General features: G+C 41.9%; 1 protein-coding gene across 2 annotated transcripts in view; it reads left to right on the top strand.

Annotated features, from left to right (window-relative positions):
• Nucleotides 1–437: 437 nt before the first annotated feature.
• PARP8 (poly(ADP-ribose) polymerase family member 8) overlaps nucleotides 438–19,163 on the top strand; it is a 124,385-nt gene continuing 105,659 nt past the window's right edge. The window contains exons 1-2 of one of the 2 annotated variants that reach the window (XM_032095971.1): nucleotides 438–896; nucleotides 1,714–1,768. In XM_032095971.1, coding sequence (XP_031951862.1) covers nucleotides 806–896; nucleotides 1,714–1,768 — 146 coding nt within the window. In that variant the 5' untranslated portion in view covers nucleotides 438–805. The remainder of the gene's footprint in view (nucleotides 897–1,713; nucleotides 1,769–19,163) is intronic. The other variant, XM_032095972.1, reaches the window with a different exon arrangement.

The raw sequence follows: 19,163 nt of genomic DNA, 5'->3' as shown, positions 1-19,163 counted from the left end.
CTTCCTCCCCGGTGCGGCCGGGGAGCCGCCCCGCCGCCCGCGGAACTCGCTCTTGGCATTTCTCCGTCGCTCGGGAGGCGGCGGCAGGCTGTGCCCGGGGCCCGGGCGGGCGGAGGCGAGCGCCGGCGGCGCGGCAGCGACCATCGCGCCCGCCGCCGCCTCTGTGCATCCGCCTCTTCCTCCCCCCGCGCCGCCTCCGCCGGGGGAGCCGGTGGGGGCCGTACGTGCCGGGCCGGGAGCGAGGGGAGGATCTGCGGCTCGGCGTCGCTGCAGCAAGCGCCGGCCCCGCCGCGCCGCCAGGGACTGGGTGCGGGTGCCGCCGCCGGCTCTCCGCGCTGTGCTGCTGCTGCGCGGTGATCGCCGCTGCTGGCGGGAGGGGCAGGGATGTGAGCGGCAGCGGCCGGGTCGGCTTGGCCCCCCCGCCCTTTTTTTTTCTTTTTCTCTCGCCTCCAAAAATAGATCAAACCAGCCAACCAACCCCAAAAATCCCAGAGGGCGTGGGGGGGGGTGGGGGGATCCCGTGTCGCCGCCGCCACCCTCCGCTGGATTCATTGTGAGGAAATTGCCGTTCGCCGACAGCGGCGGCACATCTGGGCGGGCGCATCTGGGCAAACAACACCGGCTCCCGCCGCCTGCCTCCAACGTCCTCCAACCGGCCGAACGGATCCCTCCGGGCCGCTGGGGAGGCTCCTGCTCGTCAGCCCCGGGGTCCTTTCGGGCTGAATCTTAAAAAAAAACCTGGCAGCGCGGGGGGTGGGGTGGGGTGAAAATAAAGGCTGCTATTTTTTCCCCTGGGATTTATTTCATGGGGATGTGTTCAAGACAAGAGAGGATTCAGAAGGATATTGACGTTGTGATCCAAAAGTGCAAGGCGGAGAAGGACTGCCTGTTTGCAGGTGAGTTTGTCCCCGGTCGCCAGGTTGGCGACGCGGAGGCTCCCGGCGCCGCGGCCGCGCCCGCCCCGGACCGCGCTCCCCGCTGTGCCCGTGCCCTTCGCCGCCGTTCCCGGCCGCGGGGCCGCTCTCAGAGCCCGTCTTCCTTGTCTCCTTCCGAGGGCATGTGAGGGCAGAGAAGACCGGGCGCCGGCCGGGAAAGGGGCGGGCGGGGTGGGGGGGCGGCATCCCGAGCCGGGGAACGTGGCGGCGGCTACACGCCGGACCGGGAGGGTTGGGAGCGAGCTGGAGCCCGTGCCCGGCGCAGCCCGCGGCCGAGCGCTGCTCGGGGGGTTTCGCTACGCGGCTGTTCCCCGGGCGGCCGCGCTCTGCCGCCCATCGGCGCCTGCCCTGATCCCCGGCCCCAGGCCGGCAGCACATCCAGCCGCAGACGGGGCACTCTGTCTGTGCGAACGGCCCCCGCCGCCCTCCCCGGGGGATTCGCGGCGCCCCGGCCGTGCCGGTGCCGTGCCGGTGCCGTGCCGGTGCCGTGCCGGTGCCGTGCCGGTGCCGTGCCGGTGCCGTGCCGGTCGCGATGAGCCGTCGCAGGAGCCCGGCTGTCGACTGCCTGTTGCCGTGTATGACAATGGAATTCCCTGCCGTTGCCATAGCACCGGGCACTTGTTGCGAGGGGCTGGGGGGAGATGCTGCATTTCCTCTGGTTCACCCCGACTCCCCCTCCACCGCCCCCGTGTCGGCAGCTGAATGCTGTTCCGTAAAACCTCGGCTACTTCAGCCAAAATAAAGACAAGTTGTAATAAAGGAGCTCTTTGTCTTTCAGATTTCAGGTACTCAGACTCCACCTTTACCTTCACCTATATTGGAGGCTCCAAAAGGTACTTTATTTACAGTAATGACTCAATTTCCTGCTGGCAGTAAAATGCAGTGGTTCAATAACGTAGCAGATTTTTATGTTTCCTTATCTTTTGGAAGAAGGATGATTAAATCATCGGCCTTCGTGCAAACGTAAACTGAGGATGAGGTGTGGAGGGAGGTGATGAGAAAGGTGATTCTAGTCGTCAGGGGCTCGTTCCTCAGTCCTGCTCTGTGAAGCTTCATTGTCTTTGTTTTTTTTCTCAGTTTATGTAGAGACGTGGAATTCCTGCCATATGTAAACCTAACAAAAACATAGCAAAGGCATCAGTGTATGGTGTAAAGTTAATTCATGTTAAAAAACTGGGAAAAGTTAAGATTGTAATAACAAATAGGCCAAATTTCACATCAGCAGCTTACTTCCGTGCATGAGAGCCATATTTGGTCCCATGGCAGATGCAAGGCTGTCTGCCATGACCAAATTAAATTCCTGAGACATTAAATGAAATGTCAGTATAACTTGGAAGGCTGAAAAATTGTTTTACTGAGTGTTTGAATATTATTTCTAAGTGGATCCAAGCTTGTGGTTATAAATTGGATTGTACCTGTACACCTTTTCAAAATATATTTCAGCATCTGTTGTGCTTGTCAGTTTTCAAAAGGAAATACAGATAGAAACTTGAACACATTATTTTGCTTTCCCTGATTGTTAGTTACCTTTTACTTAATAGTGTTAAAAGTAAATGGTACGTTGGTCTCTTATAGCTGGATTTTTAAATTTGATATAATAAGAAGTTTTGTGTTTGTTTTTTTGGTTCATTTTTTAAAAATAATTCAGTTTGTCTGGTATTTTTGTCAATTATTTTTCTTTTGTAGGGTACCTCACATTTAAGTACTGCATTCTTTTTTATTTTTTGCAAGTGAACCTGTCAGTGGAGGCAGCACTCCCACAGCCATCAATGCTCCCTCTGTGCACACTGTGGGATCTGGCTGTAGGACCAGACTCCCAGATGGTCCCCAGGCTCCAGGATTGCTCAGAAAAATGTTTTCCCACCTCACTACCCTACTGCTTCCTACTAAAGGAAAGGACAACTTCTGTCATTTTCAGTGAAGTAGAATAGTTCACACAGTGGTTGAGAATCAGTGTAATTTTAGGTTGCTCATAGTATACATTTTCCTTTAGTATTTTAATATATGTTTTGGTGTGGTTTTAAAAGACAGTTTCAAAAGGATTGATACTGAAACACAGGCCTCACTTGACATAAGCACCTCAGCACAGGTATGAATTAACAAACCCTTAAAGGTGTGACTGCTGTGTTTAACTGTAATCACTTTTGCAAGCAGGGGCCTAGCTCCGATGGGCTAAGGTGATAAGAAGGGAGAGGTGTGTTAGCTGTCATGAAAGGCTAGAAAAATGCAAAGTCATGAGTTTTGTTTTAATAGATAGAAAATAGAGGAGCATAATCAATGAAGTACAGTTCATTGTACTGCATAGCACCAAAGCATAGCACCAGTTAGATAAATGTGATGAATATGTTAGATAGGAACTATCTACCATGTTTGTAACCCTAAGATAAAGAAACCACAAGTTATATAAGATCCCAGCCCTTAAAACTGTAACTTTTAGATAAGCAAACAAACAAGGATGGATGCCAGAATCGTATAAAAGCCTGTGTAAAATGAACCACAGTCAGATATGCACACGGAGGTACTAACCCCTGCATACTCTCTTTGTGTCAATAAAGGTGTGCTTTTCTTTACATTACCTCCTGTGGAGTAGATTCCTGTGAATCAGTACAGTAAAAACTATTTAACAGAGATACTATTTATCATTTAACTAAAGTGACTGAAGTTGAAAGTTACTTTGAACTGTTCTCTAAACCAAATACCATAGCAAGAAAACAGGAAGTGAAACCTGTCTATTGTTTCTGTCTTCCTAGCTGAATAAAGTAAGAAGCCTAAGGGCATAACTGATGGCAAACAAACTGGTTTATCAGTGTTGAAACAGAGTGTTGGCACTTGCTCAATGAGAAACGGAAGAGGGCCTTACATTCCTCAGCCTTGAATTTAAGAGGGGTCAGCATTTGCTTAGGAAGTTGATGACTGAAAAACAGTCTCAAGACCTTGATGATTCAAACACAATTGAGAAATAATTGTAATGCCTACAGAAATTGGTGAAAGTGGGTTGTTACTTAGACCACTCTCAAATTTCACTTTCCTTTTCATAGTTTAAGGACATTTAAAAAACATCCTTTTTGATATGGGTTTCCCGTTCCCTGTGTTGCCTGGTTATTTGTATTGTGATTTAGGAAGTTGTTTTGCAGTCTTCTTGGTGTACAGTGGTGTAGTGAGTGGCAGGCTTATGGCAATAAGCTCTCATGTGAAGTGTGTAAAATGAAAGCTATTCGGAACAAAATTTCAGCTTCTTACATCAAAGGTGTGTGAGTGGTTTCTTCTTAAAGAAGGTTCTCCTAGAGCATCAGCTATACTGCAACGTGTGTAGCATTCAGGCAGGTCTCCAGTACAGGGTCAACAGCAGTGACTTGTACATGGTAACAGTTTAGGAGAGCAATGGGTCATCCTAGAACCTTCTTTTTGGCCGTTGGGTAGGAATTTTTTCTTGGTGACACTGCTGCAGCTGTGCACTTCCTGAGTAGTAACACCATTTTTTGATTATTGCACTCAGGAATTGTCCCTAAATGCTACAGCCTCTTTTAGATCATGGTCATGGACTCTTCAGCCAGCAGGCCTTGTCCAGTTGCTTCAGGTCCTCAGCCCGATGACTTTTGTTTTTCCAATCCACAGGAACACAAGCATTGAGTAATGGGCAAAGGAGTGGATGTTCACTGAATGGATGTTCCAACCAAGGAAAGATTTGAATGAGTAAGAGTAGAAGTGGTGTGTAAGGAAGATGACGGTACTTTACTACTCAATATTAGCCATGCCTGGAACTAAGTGTTTTTCACACTTTGTTTCCTTTAGATATATTTTTTTAGGTCAGTGTATAATAGGGCCATGGTTTAGCCATAGTGGTTACATGGAAGAGCAGAAGCCCTTGGAAGAAGGCATTCTGTTTGAGAAGCAGGATTCTTTGGCAAGTGACAATACTAGCAAGTTAAACATCTTTCTGGGTTTTTGTCAGCATACTGTAGTTGCTTCTAGTGCCCATTATGTCCATTTACCAGTGATCTTAATTTATAAACCCAGAGCTAGATTTGCAGTACATCAGGGTAAGTCCGTGAAAGTCAGTGTACCAGTATTATTACAGGTGAGGACCTAAGGTTTATTTGTGGTTTTTTTCTTCAAACTGTTAAGTTTATCTGTGTGAGATTTTTTTTCTTGGGACCAGCTTCTCAGACTTAATGTCATTTTTCCCTTGTTGCTTGGATTGATTGAACAGCCTCTGTCTGCACTTTCAAAATATTAAGGTAGTACATAAGCACGCTGCAGATCCATCCAAATAGACAGGCCTGATTCAGAGGACATTTATTATTGCTTATGTGGAGATTACCTGTAATCCCATAGTAAAGTACCAGTAGTTCAGACAATCCTTTTAGACTGTATTTCATTGCACTTTGTTTTTTCTTAATGTATAGTGTTCACACTTCCAAACTGTTAGATCTGTTTGTCACTGCAGAGACGTGACCTGTTTTGGGAAGGTTGTAATTAGCAATTTATTAGTGAAAGCATTCTTTGTGCATAATGTGGGCACTGAATAGAGGGCAGATTGTTTATCAATTTAATAATTTTTTATTTCATTGTCAGAAAGCAATAAGTAGGTTGATTTCTTATAAAAAGAGGTGTTCAGTCAGATGCTGTGACTGTGCAAGATTTACTCTCTTTTAACTGTATGTAGAAGAAAATAAAAAAATTACTAGATTCTTTGATTTTTTTCTTCCTGCAGGATCTAAAACAGATATTGTGAATGTGTGGCGTTCTCCATTTTAAAAGAATCTCTAGTTTCCTTTTTCTGCCCCTGTATGAAACACTGTTCCTCCAGAAACTGTGCAGACTGAACAGATCTGCTGATCTGTCATCTTTCAGATGAAAATACGTGATGCCCTGAAGTTGTTTTCACTTTATATGTCATTTGACATGCTTTGCATAGAACCAGTGCTTGGTTGTCCTGAAAAAAGATATCTTCTGGTTTTAGTATTTTTCTCATCCTGCTTTTTTTTCCCCCTGAGGCTAAACAAGGACATCATATCAGTCCTGAAATACTTCTTAATTCAAATACGTTCTTAACTCTCATTGGCAGTGAAGGACAATGACAGTAAGGTTGTGCATGAGAGCTAATAATTAGATTTAATACTGCAGCATATTATAAATAAACTAGATAACACCTGGACATACAGATTAATTTTGCTAGCAAAGCTCATCTCCTGTTCACACGGTGGACTTACATTCAGCCTTCTGTACTTCAGCACGATTGCAACAGTGGCCGTTCTGAAAAAGCAAGGAAATTTTGGGCTGAAGTATTTGTTTATTTTTGCTTAAAATAATGACAGTTTATTTTCTTACATGGTTTTGATTTTGAGTATTTGGCTTTTAGTGTTTTATTCAGGAGGTTATTGTAGTATCAGAAGCTCTCATGTAAAATGATGTGTTAATTTCCACCTCACTGTGGTAGTGAAGCATTTCACAGATAAGGAACTGTGCCACTGAAAGAGTGACTAAATTGCTTGTAACTTTATAGCTATAGATGAAACCACTGTCTGAAGTTCTAGCGCATTATGTCCACCAGGTGTTTGAGCCACTTGACAATAAATAGATAGAGATAACCTTTTTCTCCACTTTTGTGGTAAGCTCTATTGCTGCTTCTGTGTATTTATAAAGCTGCCTACATGAGATATTCCATTTGGTGAAGAATTTTGAAATTCTGGTGTAACTCTGATAACACTGAAGTCTTCAGTACACAAAGTTGTAAAGAAAAATGTATTTGGGATAAATGATTTGTGTCTTAATCTTAATATTGATGTTCAATTTATGTAAAATACAGGAAAACAGAGAAAACTGAAAGCAGTTTTTAAGCTAAAACATGTAATTGTGTCCATCAGAAAATACCAAAATGGAACACATTTGGTTTGGTTTTTTTATTTCCAAAATTTTCTAGTTTAAGACCAGTGTCTTTCGGATTGGACTCGGCTCCTCTGTCATGTTTGTGACATGGCAGTGTGCTCACTGGCTGTACAGGCGTTGGGAAGGGAAGATTGGACCGTTCCTTTTGGAACCACTGGTAGCTTACATAAGATGAAAGTGTTCGTGAAAGTACGACTTCCGAAGGTGAGAAGTTGATTGTACTGGAATCCATTGCCCTGAATGGTTTTAGTTCAGATGTAATCAGTTTTATTCAGAACCTAGGAAGGGCTGGTGCAAGCACAGTTCATCTCCTTGTGCTGATGGCTGTCTGATGGCTGTGTGTAACGCTGTGTTCAGATTATTAAGTAGGCAATTATATTCCTAAAATCTACTGTTACAGTAAGAGAGGGGTGAAAACTAGATACACAGCTTTTACCTAGATGTCTGTTTAATGCTGTTTCAAAATACCTGGAAGTTTCTGCATCTTTCAGTTTTAAGTGTCCTACCAAATGTGGCTTAACATTTTTTGCTGTTACTACACTGTTTGCATGAAAGAGAAGTCTGTGGTATGAGATGGGAATCTGATTTTGATATAACATGGCAAGAATTGTGATTCTCATTTTTTCACTAAAGATTCTGTAGATGAAGTAATGTTGAATACAGCCTTGGGTACTTTAAAAAAGCAGTTTTGGGTCAGGTGTTACTATAGTTTCAGTTTTAAAATCTCTCTAAGGCAAGCATTTTCCATTCTATGAACTTCTGTTAATATACCCTCATTCTAACTTTATACTACCTTCTAATATTGTCTGTGTGCAGTACGTACATGAAACCTACCCATACATTCCTATAGATACTTTTTTGATAAATACTGCAAGAAATTCAGTAGGTGTGATTTAACAAATTACTCATCCTAGAAAGAGATCTCGTAGAACACAATAGTAAAAAAGTGCATCATAAAGTGCAATGCTGAGGGTTGTGAAAAGCAGTATGACCACCACCGTTCTGCTCACGGTGTTACTGAGCTTGCCTTGTTTTGCTGGGTTTGTGTCTGACAGCTCCTTCTTGTCTTGCTGTTAAAAAGCCTGTCTGAAATTAACTCAGTCCCCATCACTGCGTCATGTGAAAAACATGTACTTCCAGCATGGTCTTGTGGAGATTTTGTACGGGTCTGGTGAAGCAAGTTGCTGTTCTCTTTCAGCTGACTAAGAACAACTATGTCAAATTGTGAACCTCTTCCTTTCAGTGAGAAAAATGTGGTTTCAGGCATTTAAATGAATGGTCTAGTTTTCAGAAGTGTCAAATTACCACACCACATAGCAGTCTAGGTATTAGCATGGGTTGTTTAGCACTTTCAAAAGCATCACAATTTTTATGCAGGTGTTTTTGCCATACAGATGTATGCACTATTTTTTGCATGGTTTCCCAGCACAGAGAGCTGGGGAGAGTGCTTGAATGTCTTTACAGCAAACAATTTCAGTAACTTCTTTCTCTACTTTCATTTTCATCACATATTTTAAGATACTATTACCTCAAAATAAATGTGTAGGCTGTCACTGTTAAAAGTGTTAATGTGGTAAGACAAATAAATTTGAAAGAAGAGTTCACCCTGCCAAAATTAATTTAGATAATTTTTCTCTATATTGGCACTAATGCTGTTTCTGCCTTTTCCTGTCAGTCTCTACTAATTTCCCATATTTTTCATTGCTCATAAATGAAGAGCTGAAGATACCTATTGGCATATTTTTTTTTTCCATGGTTTACTTACTGTGTAAAACGTGAATTCTCATTTGAGTCAGAGTCTAACCACTCCCAAGTCAAGCTAGTTTCAACACCTAGAGTGAAAGTAAATTTCAACTTGCTGGGAGAGTTCACTTAAAACTAAAAAAGGGACAAAATGTGAGTAAATTTAAAAAAACCTCCAACATAGAATTCTGCTTTGGCATTAAATAAATCCTGCAAAAGAGGGCAATTTATGCCCTCCTTACTACAGGAAGGTGAAGATTTTTAAAGGTATTTCATGGAATATGTCTCATCTGAGGAAAAGGAGCTCCTTTTAATAGCATAAAATTGACTCATAAGGGTAAACCTACTGTCCCATGCAGCAGTAGCTAGAAAATCTTACTGAAAGAAGAGAGCCCAAACAAAACATCTCCTTCCTCTGACAGCCTTCTACATGCTCACACAAGATAGCATCCATCCCACTTCTATGGGAGGAAAAGCAAGAGCCTTGCCTAAGGAACAGGGGCAATTGTTGCTTTTACGAGTCAGAGTTCTCCTGGGAGACCCATTATTTCCTGTGAGTTTCATACCAGCAGTTGTATTCCCCTACTGCAAGGGCATCCAAGTAAGTCATGGTCTTGTGTGTACTTGTGCAAGGCAGCAGGCAGAGAACATCCTTGGTTCAGTGCTGGGGGGCGAGCACCTTTCTGTAGCATGCTTGAAGGCAGAGCATCTGTGTGAGCCTTGTCTTCTCCTGTCTGTCACAGAAGATGGTGGCATATCCTGGCAGTTAGGATAGAACTGAATTACTTGTTCCAAGGGAGAGGTCTGTAATGCTCAGTGGGAGACTATGTGGAGCCAGCAATTAAGGGCAAAGAGGAAGCTTGAAGAAACTAGCTAACCCTCCAGATATTTCCTTCCAGCCTCAAGGCATGGATCAGAAATAAAAGGGGCAACAGCATGTCACCTGGACAACGAAATGTACTTCTTGCCAGAACAGAGTGCAAAAAATGGTCATATACCATTTGTAGAAAGTAGTATATAATTAAAGGATAAGTTCTTTCCAGATTGTGTAGCATTCTGCATTTCATCTCCTGCAGGTTGCCATCTTCAAATCTTGTTGCTTTAAATAAGTGTTCCATTTTAAGTTTACAGAGAAGAATTTTTCATATTAAGAGCCGAGCTAGAAGACAGGATTACTTTGCACCGTTAAGCTGTAATGTTCCTACCCAGAAAGGTGTAAGGTGTTTGTGACAGACATTGCTCTCTAATAGAAAAAATAGGCTGTGGATTAGACAAAGTATTCCAGGTCATTAGCTTTTCTGCAAATTATTTATATTTTTTTTGTGTGTGTAATTACTCGTTCTTGCTTATTCTTCTTCCTTAATGCTGAAAAAGTCATCTTTGATAGGGAGTTCTCACCCCAGAATAATCACACATACAGTAAAATATGAAAATAATTAGGATGTTCTTCTGTCAGTCTGGAGTTGATAAAGGTGTTAAAACCAGGAAGCATCTCACTGTAGTAAAACTACCTGTTGATAGTCAACTTCTTGATGTGATTTACAGTTCTGGAAGGCATCTGCTGATGTGATGGGGCACTGCATGTGCACAGTGATACTTGATTTTGTGCTGACTACTCATAGTGAACAGCAGTTTGAGTGATGTTTTTAATCTGAGTGGGGGAAATTACAAAGACCAGAGTTCTGTTTTCTGCCATCTTTGCAGAAGTTTTCTCATTTTTAAATATTTTTGTGGATGGTTGGAGAGCTGCAATCTATCCAAGGAAAAAAACTCTGTTTCATGCATGCTTACTAGGTTGTTCATGTTGCTGAGGGCACAGACAGATGGCCAGTTGTCAAACTCATGTTCCCCCTCTGTCTTTTTAGCATTAGCATCTGAAAACCTGGTTGTCACAGAGTCCTCTTTTAAGAATGTGATCTGCTGGGCCATATGAAAAGCCTCTACCCGTCACTCAGTGAGATTCAATTCTTAAGCTGAGCCTGAAAATGGTTCCAGATCTCTTTGTAGGTATAACCCATTAGTTGAAAGAGAAATGATGATTTCTTCTCAAGGACAATTCAGTGAAAAAACCTGAGAGGATTATACTGATTTTGTTGGCATTTAAACTGTGTGAAATCTGGTCATTTCAATATATATTTGTGCAAACAGTGGAAACATAGCGAAAAAAGTTATACAGTATTTCAGACCAAAAAAATGTGACCTTACGTATTAAAAACTTCTGGAAAACATAATGTTTTATCATTGGGTGACAAGAAGAGTGAAATTGGGTATGTTTAAGTGGCAACAGGAGGAACGTAGCCTCTACAAGAATCTCCTTGGGTACACACAGTAGTTTTGTTACCTCAGACCATAAGAATAAGTGAGTTTATCATTGACCTCTAGAGTACAAAATAAGAAGTCACAGTCATCAGGTCACCAAAGATGCAAGGTTGCCTTTAGCAGACAGATGAGCACACTTTCATTTATTTTATTTTAATATCCGTATAACACAAGAGCAGCATTGGTTTTGGTATACAGTCCTGCTTTCTTCATGTTCTCTGTGCCAGATTTAGCTGTTGATGGAATTTTTACAGAAAACTTCAGAGTTGGTTAAAGTATTAAGTAAAATTGCATGGGGTTAGCAGCCACCAGTTTAATTCTTGTTAAGCTATTTTGCTGTGTAATCTAAGGACATTTACAATTCCATGTTTTCGCTGTTACATTTTTCTTGTTTGTTTTGGTATTCTATTTTTAAAAGATGAGTTGTGAGTGCTTCTAATATTTCTTTGGTTTTACCTAGATACAGTGAATTAGAAGAAACACTTTCTTCCTGTGAATCACAGATAGGGAGGAAGCGAGTACAGGGAGACTCCAGGCTTTTTTTGTACCTGAATGTGTATCTTACTCATAAGCATTTACTTGTTTTAGATCACCCCTCTTATGATGAATAATTGCTTATTATGCTGTTTCTATGTTTAAACATCAATGATTACATATTAAAAAGTATTACTTCACTAAAATGAATGCCTTTATTTAAGGCATGAAGAAACATATTCATCCTGTAGTTCAGCAGAAAACTGACCTTTGCCAAGGACAGCAGACACAGAGATATGTCGGGTAAATACCTTCTATATCTAGCACTGTCTGGCTTCAAGGCAGACATGGGTGTGTGGAAGATGCTGGCCTCCCAGTGGGCTCCTAAGGATTAGGCATTTGCTGTCCATGGAGAGAACAGGCACTGTAGTAAAATGAATCAGGATAAAAATTACAAAAGCTATTGGTTTTATGGAGGATATAACACCATTTGGGGTCAAAAGCTGGCTACAGTCTTTACTTATTTCACCTATTAAGAAGGCATAATCAGCCAGCAGGACAATGAGTCAAGTCTTTGACTGGAAGAGCGCCGTGAAAGGTGGCCTGTCTTGTGTGGCATGGCAATTTCTAAAGCATATTTCCAGCATATCTCAGTGTACATAAGTTGCAGAACTTTTGACGTAAGTACTTAGCCGATCATCATAAGTTGGTGGTATTAATGAGCATTTTGCCCTTCTTTTGGCTGCTTACAGCGTATTCCTTTCTTTATTTTGTCCCAAGTTACTTCTCTGTTGTACTTTTTATGATGTAACATTATTACCATATTCTCAGCTAATTTAAATTGACAAATTGCTATGGAATTTGGTAAAGTCATGCCAATTCACAGCATTGCAGACCTGTCTATAATTATATTCATCTTGTTAAGGACGTTGAAATAGAACAAAGCTAAATATAAATGTTACCTTCTTTGACTTCTAATAGACAGATTAGTATATGCATGATTGGTTACATACCAAAGTGAAATTACACATTATTTGTGTTTGCATTTTAGGTGACAGGTAAGGACAAGTTTCATCAAGGCTGATGAAGTATAAAGTATGGTTTTTAGGAATGGCTTGTATTGAAGTGGGGGGAGGACCAAAATGATGCAGAGATACCTGAAGGGATAGAGATTTGAGATGTTCTCCCACATAGCAAACAGGTGTTCTCAGCAGTGTGGCATTTGAGTCTCAGGTGTGCATGTGGTGCAACTCATAAGCAAAGGCCAAGACACTGCAGTGGTCTCAGAGTGCTAAGCTGAACTTGGCAAAGCACTGATTGGTTTGTTTGCAATGGTGGTGGTCCCACAGGATACCTCTGGCACAAGAAAGACGTTGCCCACAGAAAATACCACCTCTGAGCTCCCCCTGGGGTGATGATGATTACTTCAGTCTGCAGAAGTTAGAGAAAGTTTGACACCAGCTCTGGCCTTGCCATTTTGTTCTGTCTGTACCACTCTCCTTGCAGTTGTCTTCCTATTTCTCCCCAGCTTGTCATTTTCCACCTTCTTTCTTACAGGCTTTTGTTTTCCAGAGGTGCTCTGTGTACTGATTTATTCTGACAAAAACTGCTGTTTGTTGTGTTCATATTGTTGAGGCAGACAGACGTGAAACGGTTGGCATTACACAAGTGTGCCATGAAGGTTAACAACATGGAGCAGCTGTAGACCACTATCTCCCAGTTCTTTCAGATTAGATATAGATTCTGAAATGCTTGTTTCAGTTTTTCAGAAGTTTCGCCAGAATAAGGGATGCACATGCTCATTGCTGTGTGGGTAGGAAAAAAAGAACACAGAAAATCACTGCTGAAATAATTGCAGCTGCTGCCTGAGTTGTTTGCTGGTTTAGGTTTAAAAGTCTTTTTAAGATGGGGTGTTTTTGCGATTTCTGTTGTACTTGAGGAAGTCTAAACGGGTGTTTAGAAATGGTATGTATTCAGATCTTTATCTATAGATGCTGCAAAAGTGCAAGAGTGAATTTTAGCTTGAACCAATAAAAGTTGTATGCTCTTAGCATTATAGAAAACGTAAAATAGAATGGCAAAGCAAATAAACCCAGTGTTGCTTTATACGGTTTCCTATTCTGCGTATTACAGGCTTCTTACTCTTTAATGAGCAACCTTTGTGGACCTCTCTCCAGTAACTGTGTTCCCCTAAATAAAGGAAATCTGGCATTTCCATCAGTATCATGCACGGATCATTAAGTACATGGTGCTCTTAATTTTCACAGTGAACACTGAGGGTGTTCAGTATTCACTTTGGGGATCATGACAATGTTCTTTTCATGTGTTTGGTCAGTAATAGGACACTTGACAGTGACTTTTTGCCCTCGGTAATGCTTGAGCTTTTCCTTGGTTGGATTGTGCTTTGATTTGTAATAGTATAAGTCACAGATGAATTACTTGTCCTGTTAGTGGAGTTCTGATAGTGGAGTTTTGCTAGTGTGAACTGGATGCCTTGGGTATGTCTGTGGTTTTTTAAGGGACGGACTTGTAAACAGGACCAGTGCCCAGGAAATCTGCCAGGGGGATGTACAGTAAGTACAGTTGGAGGGGTGGGCCATGGAGTGTGCCCTGCTCAGCCATGTATGTACATGGTGGGAGTGTGAAATTCTTGTGCGTGCATCCTCTCTGAAGGCTGCTCTCTCACACCTCCCTTAGTGCACTGTGATCCACCTGCAGTGATTGTCTTTCTCAGAGCTTTCAGAGCACGACAGAGAGCTGCCCCAGGTGAGCTCTGCTGTCTGTGGGGCAGAACCTGACAGTCTGCCATGGGAGCCTGTGCTTCCAAAAGGCTGCTCTCCTCCACTCTCCAGGCAAGTGGGACTTGTGGATTTGAGGCAGGCTGGTAGATAGCAAAATCTGCAGGGCAGTTTGGTGGAAGTCAGGACAAGTAAAATAAGTAATTAACTATGTCAGTGAAATAATATTGAGGCTGGGGGAAAAAAACCTTTTGTTGCCAGAAAAAAAGCATGCCAGGCAAGTGGAAGGAATTCTGTAAATTCAGGATCAGTGAAATTTGAGAAGAAAGGAGGTGAAGAAGGATTACAGACCTTTTTTATTACTTTGCTTCCTAGAGGTCTTGGAGTCCTTCAACTTAAGCATAAAAGATTTGCTGCTGAAGAGGAACTCTGCTAGGCACAGAGTATCTCTTTGACATTGCTAATTTTATGCAGTAATCTAGTATGAACCAACGTGCAACCACTCGGGACCACATCCAATGTGTGCACACACATTGATTTTTGGATAGTGGTGTCAGCTTTCTCGTTAGCATTCCATCCATTCTCAGAGGACTTACAGATCTGAATACATCTGAGCTCTTCATAATAAGTTTTTTTTTCCTTTTCATTTTTTTCTGGTTCAAATCTGTGTGTTTTTTTAAATATGCATGCAAATGAGTTTTGCCCTTCATTTCTGTATTAAGTTGTCACAGTGGCCCTGAGGCTGGCAGAGGTTCTGCCACATTGCTTAGAGTGTTGCTAATGTGTGACTGAAGGTGGAAGATCCTTGCCCAGAAAGAGGCTCACTGTTTCCTTTTTGTTGCTGCTGCTGTTGCATGAAGGACTACAGAAGTGAAACCAGGAGGAAGTAGGGCAAAGAAAGAGCACAGGTCGGCTTTCAGCTCTGAGTTACATCAGTTTAAGGTGCGAGTCTGCCTGTGTGGGGGAAGGCATCTTTTAATAAAGAGATTGTGTTACACAGCAAGGACAGAGTAAGATGTACTTTCCTCTACAATTAATATATGTTAAAAGACAACAAGGGTAATGAAAGTATCTGTTTTCTCATCATCTGTTTGCCTCTTATTTTCTTTGAGTTGCTTGTCATTTATTTTTGATGACAGTAAATAATTCTGGCAAGAGTTTGAAGCCGGATGTGTTACGTGTTATAGTAACATTTCCTTAAGAGATACAATGCCAGGTTTTGTCTTACTTTAACTTGAAGGGCTAAGCATGACCAGTACCACACTTTATTCAAATTTTTTAACTAAAATTAATGATTTTTGCATCTGGCTGATGTGCATTTGAGGTGCAGATAGATAAAACAGTTGAGCTGTTCTGCCCCTGGTATCCTTAAGTTCCTTGTGGGATGCAGCCCATGGCTCTGCAGTGGCACATTATGCCAATGATTGGGACGTTAGCTGCTGCTGACTGAGTGAGAATCCTTTACAGCTCTCAAACTTCAGTAATTTCAATGTCTAATGATTGCAATATGCTCATGATTAACTACATAATATACTGTACTGAAAAAATCCTTGGTTGGTGAGGTGAAGGCTGAGTGGGCTGGGGTGATGTTGGGACTTTCCTGCCTAGATTGCTTCAATTTTGAAGTCAATTGGTCAGAACTGCTGAGGTTTTTATTGTTGTACTTGATAATTTTCAGGAGATTATCACAGAAACATTTTCATTTTGCTTCTGATCAGTATGTTGACTGAAACAGAATATATAAAAGGTTTCTTCATTTAGCCTGATCCTCTCCACCTCTAGACTATGTAAACTGATGAAATGACATAAGCCTAACTAAAGAGAAAGCCCAGTTTAGTTTCTTTTGTATGGTCATTTTTTACCTTTACTATTCCATTTTTTCCAGTTATAGTTTATTGAACTAATTAAGACAAATATTTAACTTTTGGCCAAATTTAATTTTGAAATAATTCCATTTATAGTTCAAATTGCTTTGATTATTTTGTTGTCTTAATATTTGTAGCTGCAGTCATCTGCATAAAGTTAAGCAATGATACTGGCTTTATTTACACTCCAAGAACCTAACCCAGTGTATCTGCTTGGCCATCTATCTAACTAAACCCCCCCCTTATGTTTTAAGCATAATATATGTTTATTTACAGAGGCTCAAGGTACTCTCTGATTCCTTGATTAATATAATTTTCATTAAGATTGACCATGTCACATGGTCAATGTAATGAATAGCATTTTGAGAAATTCAGTTTGCATTATTTCATAACCAACTGCTTCACAGTTCCATTTAGTGAAGTGGCGAATGAGCCTGCAGAGCTGTCTTAGGAAACAGCATGGTAAAAACATGGATCTGTTAAAATACAATCTAGAAGAACTTTACTTTCCACTGGCAGTGTTGCCTTTTTCAACCTAGAAATGAAACTCGAGATAAGATTAATATGCAGGGTAATATAAAAGTGGATCTTTATATGAAGGCCTCCAGGGGCACTTACGGAGAAGGTCCACAAAAGCCCACCCACATGGGCTGAATACAGTTTTTATAGGTTTTAGGAAATTAGCATAATTGATAAAAGCACCAATTTGGAAGACAAGTGGTGGTGCAGTTCCCCCCTAAGGCAAGCTCCTTCTCTGGAGTCCCGCACTCAGCACTAGCTGTACTTTGTATCTCGAAGAGTTCTCAACCTTGGTAGCCCGGAAGAACCAGGGGTGTTGTACCCCCTGGGGCTTGGAGCTCTGGAATTTGTTTTGTCTTTCTGCCTAGGGAAAGGCCATGGAAAATTACTGGGAAAACTAGCCACTAATACAATAAGCTACAAATATATGTGTAAAGAATGCAGAGAATATGTAAGGAAAAAAGGCAAAAACCAGAACGGCATCAGCAATGAAAGTGGATGCACATGCCAAGCAAGTGCCAATGTACTGTGGTCAGAAGGCAGTGGGACATTTGTGTCAGAGAAGCTTACACTTGTTGGTCTTTTGAATAATTCACAAAGTAACTGTGAAAGTTATTCAGGTCTTAGAGCACCTGTTTCATAAGGTGTGCTGGCCTCTCTCTGGTTTCCTGTGCACTGGAGCTGACCCACCTGGGTCAGTAGGAGGACCCAGGTATGGGTGGGACTGTCAGGGTGCTGAGGAGAGGCTTGGCGAAGGGAGTATCTTGAGGTTTCCGGTAGGAAAAGCTGCCAGGCTTGTGTCAGGACTTGCACTCCCAGGGAATTTAGGTACTTGGCTCCTGTCTGGAGTCATGTAGCATTAGCGTTTTTTGTTTCAAAATATGACTAAATGTTTGTGCCAGTGGTTCCCCTCCATTCAGTAGTGTATGATCCTGCTCTGTTCCCAGGGTAGAGGTGTCAGGGTGCTCAACTGTGAGACTACACAATCCAGCCTCACAATTAGGCTGCACTGGCATGAAAATAGAGCCTAAAAATTTCTTAAAACCCTCTGCATTGTCAGGTCTTTTCTTATTTTTTACCTTTGGAGGTTTCTAAGCTTTGGTCTCAGGATTCCTAAATCCTTTTGTAAGGATTTTGTGGATGTCACTAATTGTGTAGGGCTGCTTGGATGCTGGCAGCTTGGATGAGTGCTTTGGAGCAGCAACGTAGGTGCTTGGTGGACACAGCTGGTTAGGAATGGAGATGTCAAAGACTTTTTAATGAGCATTCAGTCTTCTGTCTCCTGGGTCAGCTAAAGAGTTCTCTTGGTGAAGTGAAACTCAACTGATGTCAGTTGACATAGGTTCCTGTATTTTTCAATGGAATGTTTCTCTAAATCCATCTTTTAATACAAAGCAATTGTGAGATTCTTGCCTTACTGTGGTGTTTTGAGTAAAATGACAGTACATCTCCAGGATGCTCTCTGTGTGAGATACAGGTGCCACTGAATTGTGACATCAGGCCTTTGACATCTAAAATATATTTCACATATCACAGAATTTTCTGAGTTGAAAGGGACCCACAAGGATCATCCAGTCCAACTCTTAAGTGGATGGCTCATATGGGGATTGAACCCACAACTTTGGTGTATTTAATCAGTAAAAGAAATAACAGCTGTTTTTTTTCCCCCCCGTGCCAGTGAAGTCTGTGTATTGTATCTCCAAATCAATGTATCTCATTCTACAACTCGATCTCAGGCTGCCTTGGTATGGCGTGGTTTATAACCAGTTTCTGCTCGTGTGTGTTCTCCTTCTCTGATGGTATGTTTTAAAAAGGTTACAGATAATGGAGGAGAAGGTCTGGATGAGATTGTTTTCCACAGCTGGGTATTGCATTGATGACATAATGTAGCTTATGAACTCAAGCTTCTATACTGGATGAATGCATGTATTTGCATTCAGGTATTTGAAATCATGTTTAAAGTGATACCTAACACCATGGGAAAAGTGATGTACTGTTGCATCAGCATGAACATCTGTGGATCTCGATGAGAAGTGCTGTTATATCAATTTTAAAGCAATATGATTATGCAAGTCTTGTCCTAATGTAGCTTTGGCAAATGTCTCATGACTCAGTGAATGCTGTTGTCCCCTTCCATTATGAAATCTACAGATGAAAAGGTTTAGTGACATCAGGGGGTGTCCCTGGATTTACTGGGACATTTCAGGAATAATGATCTTTCATTGCCTCATGTCCAGCCTTTAGCAGGTAGGCAGACTGGCAGTCTGATTCGGGAGCATAGCTCAGCCTAGACAGACAAAACCAGTACTCAGCTGGGTGTGCTGGAGCTGCCTTACTGATTGGGAGCCAGGGATAGGTGCACCAAAAGGGATAATGAGGAGACAGTAGTGGAAAAACGGAGGGAACTGAAGATGGCTGGGTATTGGTAGAAAGGGCAGAGGGAGCAACAAGGAGATAAACATGTAATTTGGAAGGGGAAATGGGCAGATAGGTGTGAGAGCTTGAGTCAGAGAGAAAATGCCGCCAGTATGAGCGTGTGAGGAAAGATGGTGTCTTGGGGGAAAAAAAAAGTAACACTCTTGAGAAAAAAGGACAGGAATGTGTTACATTCTAAGGAAATGTAGCATTCCATATTGAAATAGTTGAAATAGGCTTGGAGTAAAGGGAAAAATAAACTGATG

Source organism: Corvus moneduloides, chromosome Z (genome assembly GCF_009650955.1).
Source record: "Corvus moneduloides isolate bCorMon1 chromosome Z, bCorMon1.pri, whole genome shotgun sequence".
In the NCBI taxonomy this organism is placed as follows: domain Eukaryota; kingdom Metazoa; phylum Chordata; class Aves; order Passeriformes; family Corvidae; genus Corvus; species Corvus moneduloides.
The sequence above is the reverse complement of the archived record's forward strand: the minus strand, read 5'-3'. Positions and strand labels throughout refer to the sequence as shown.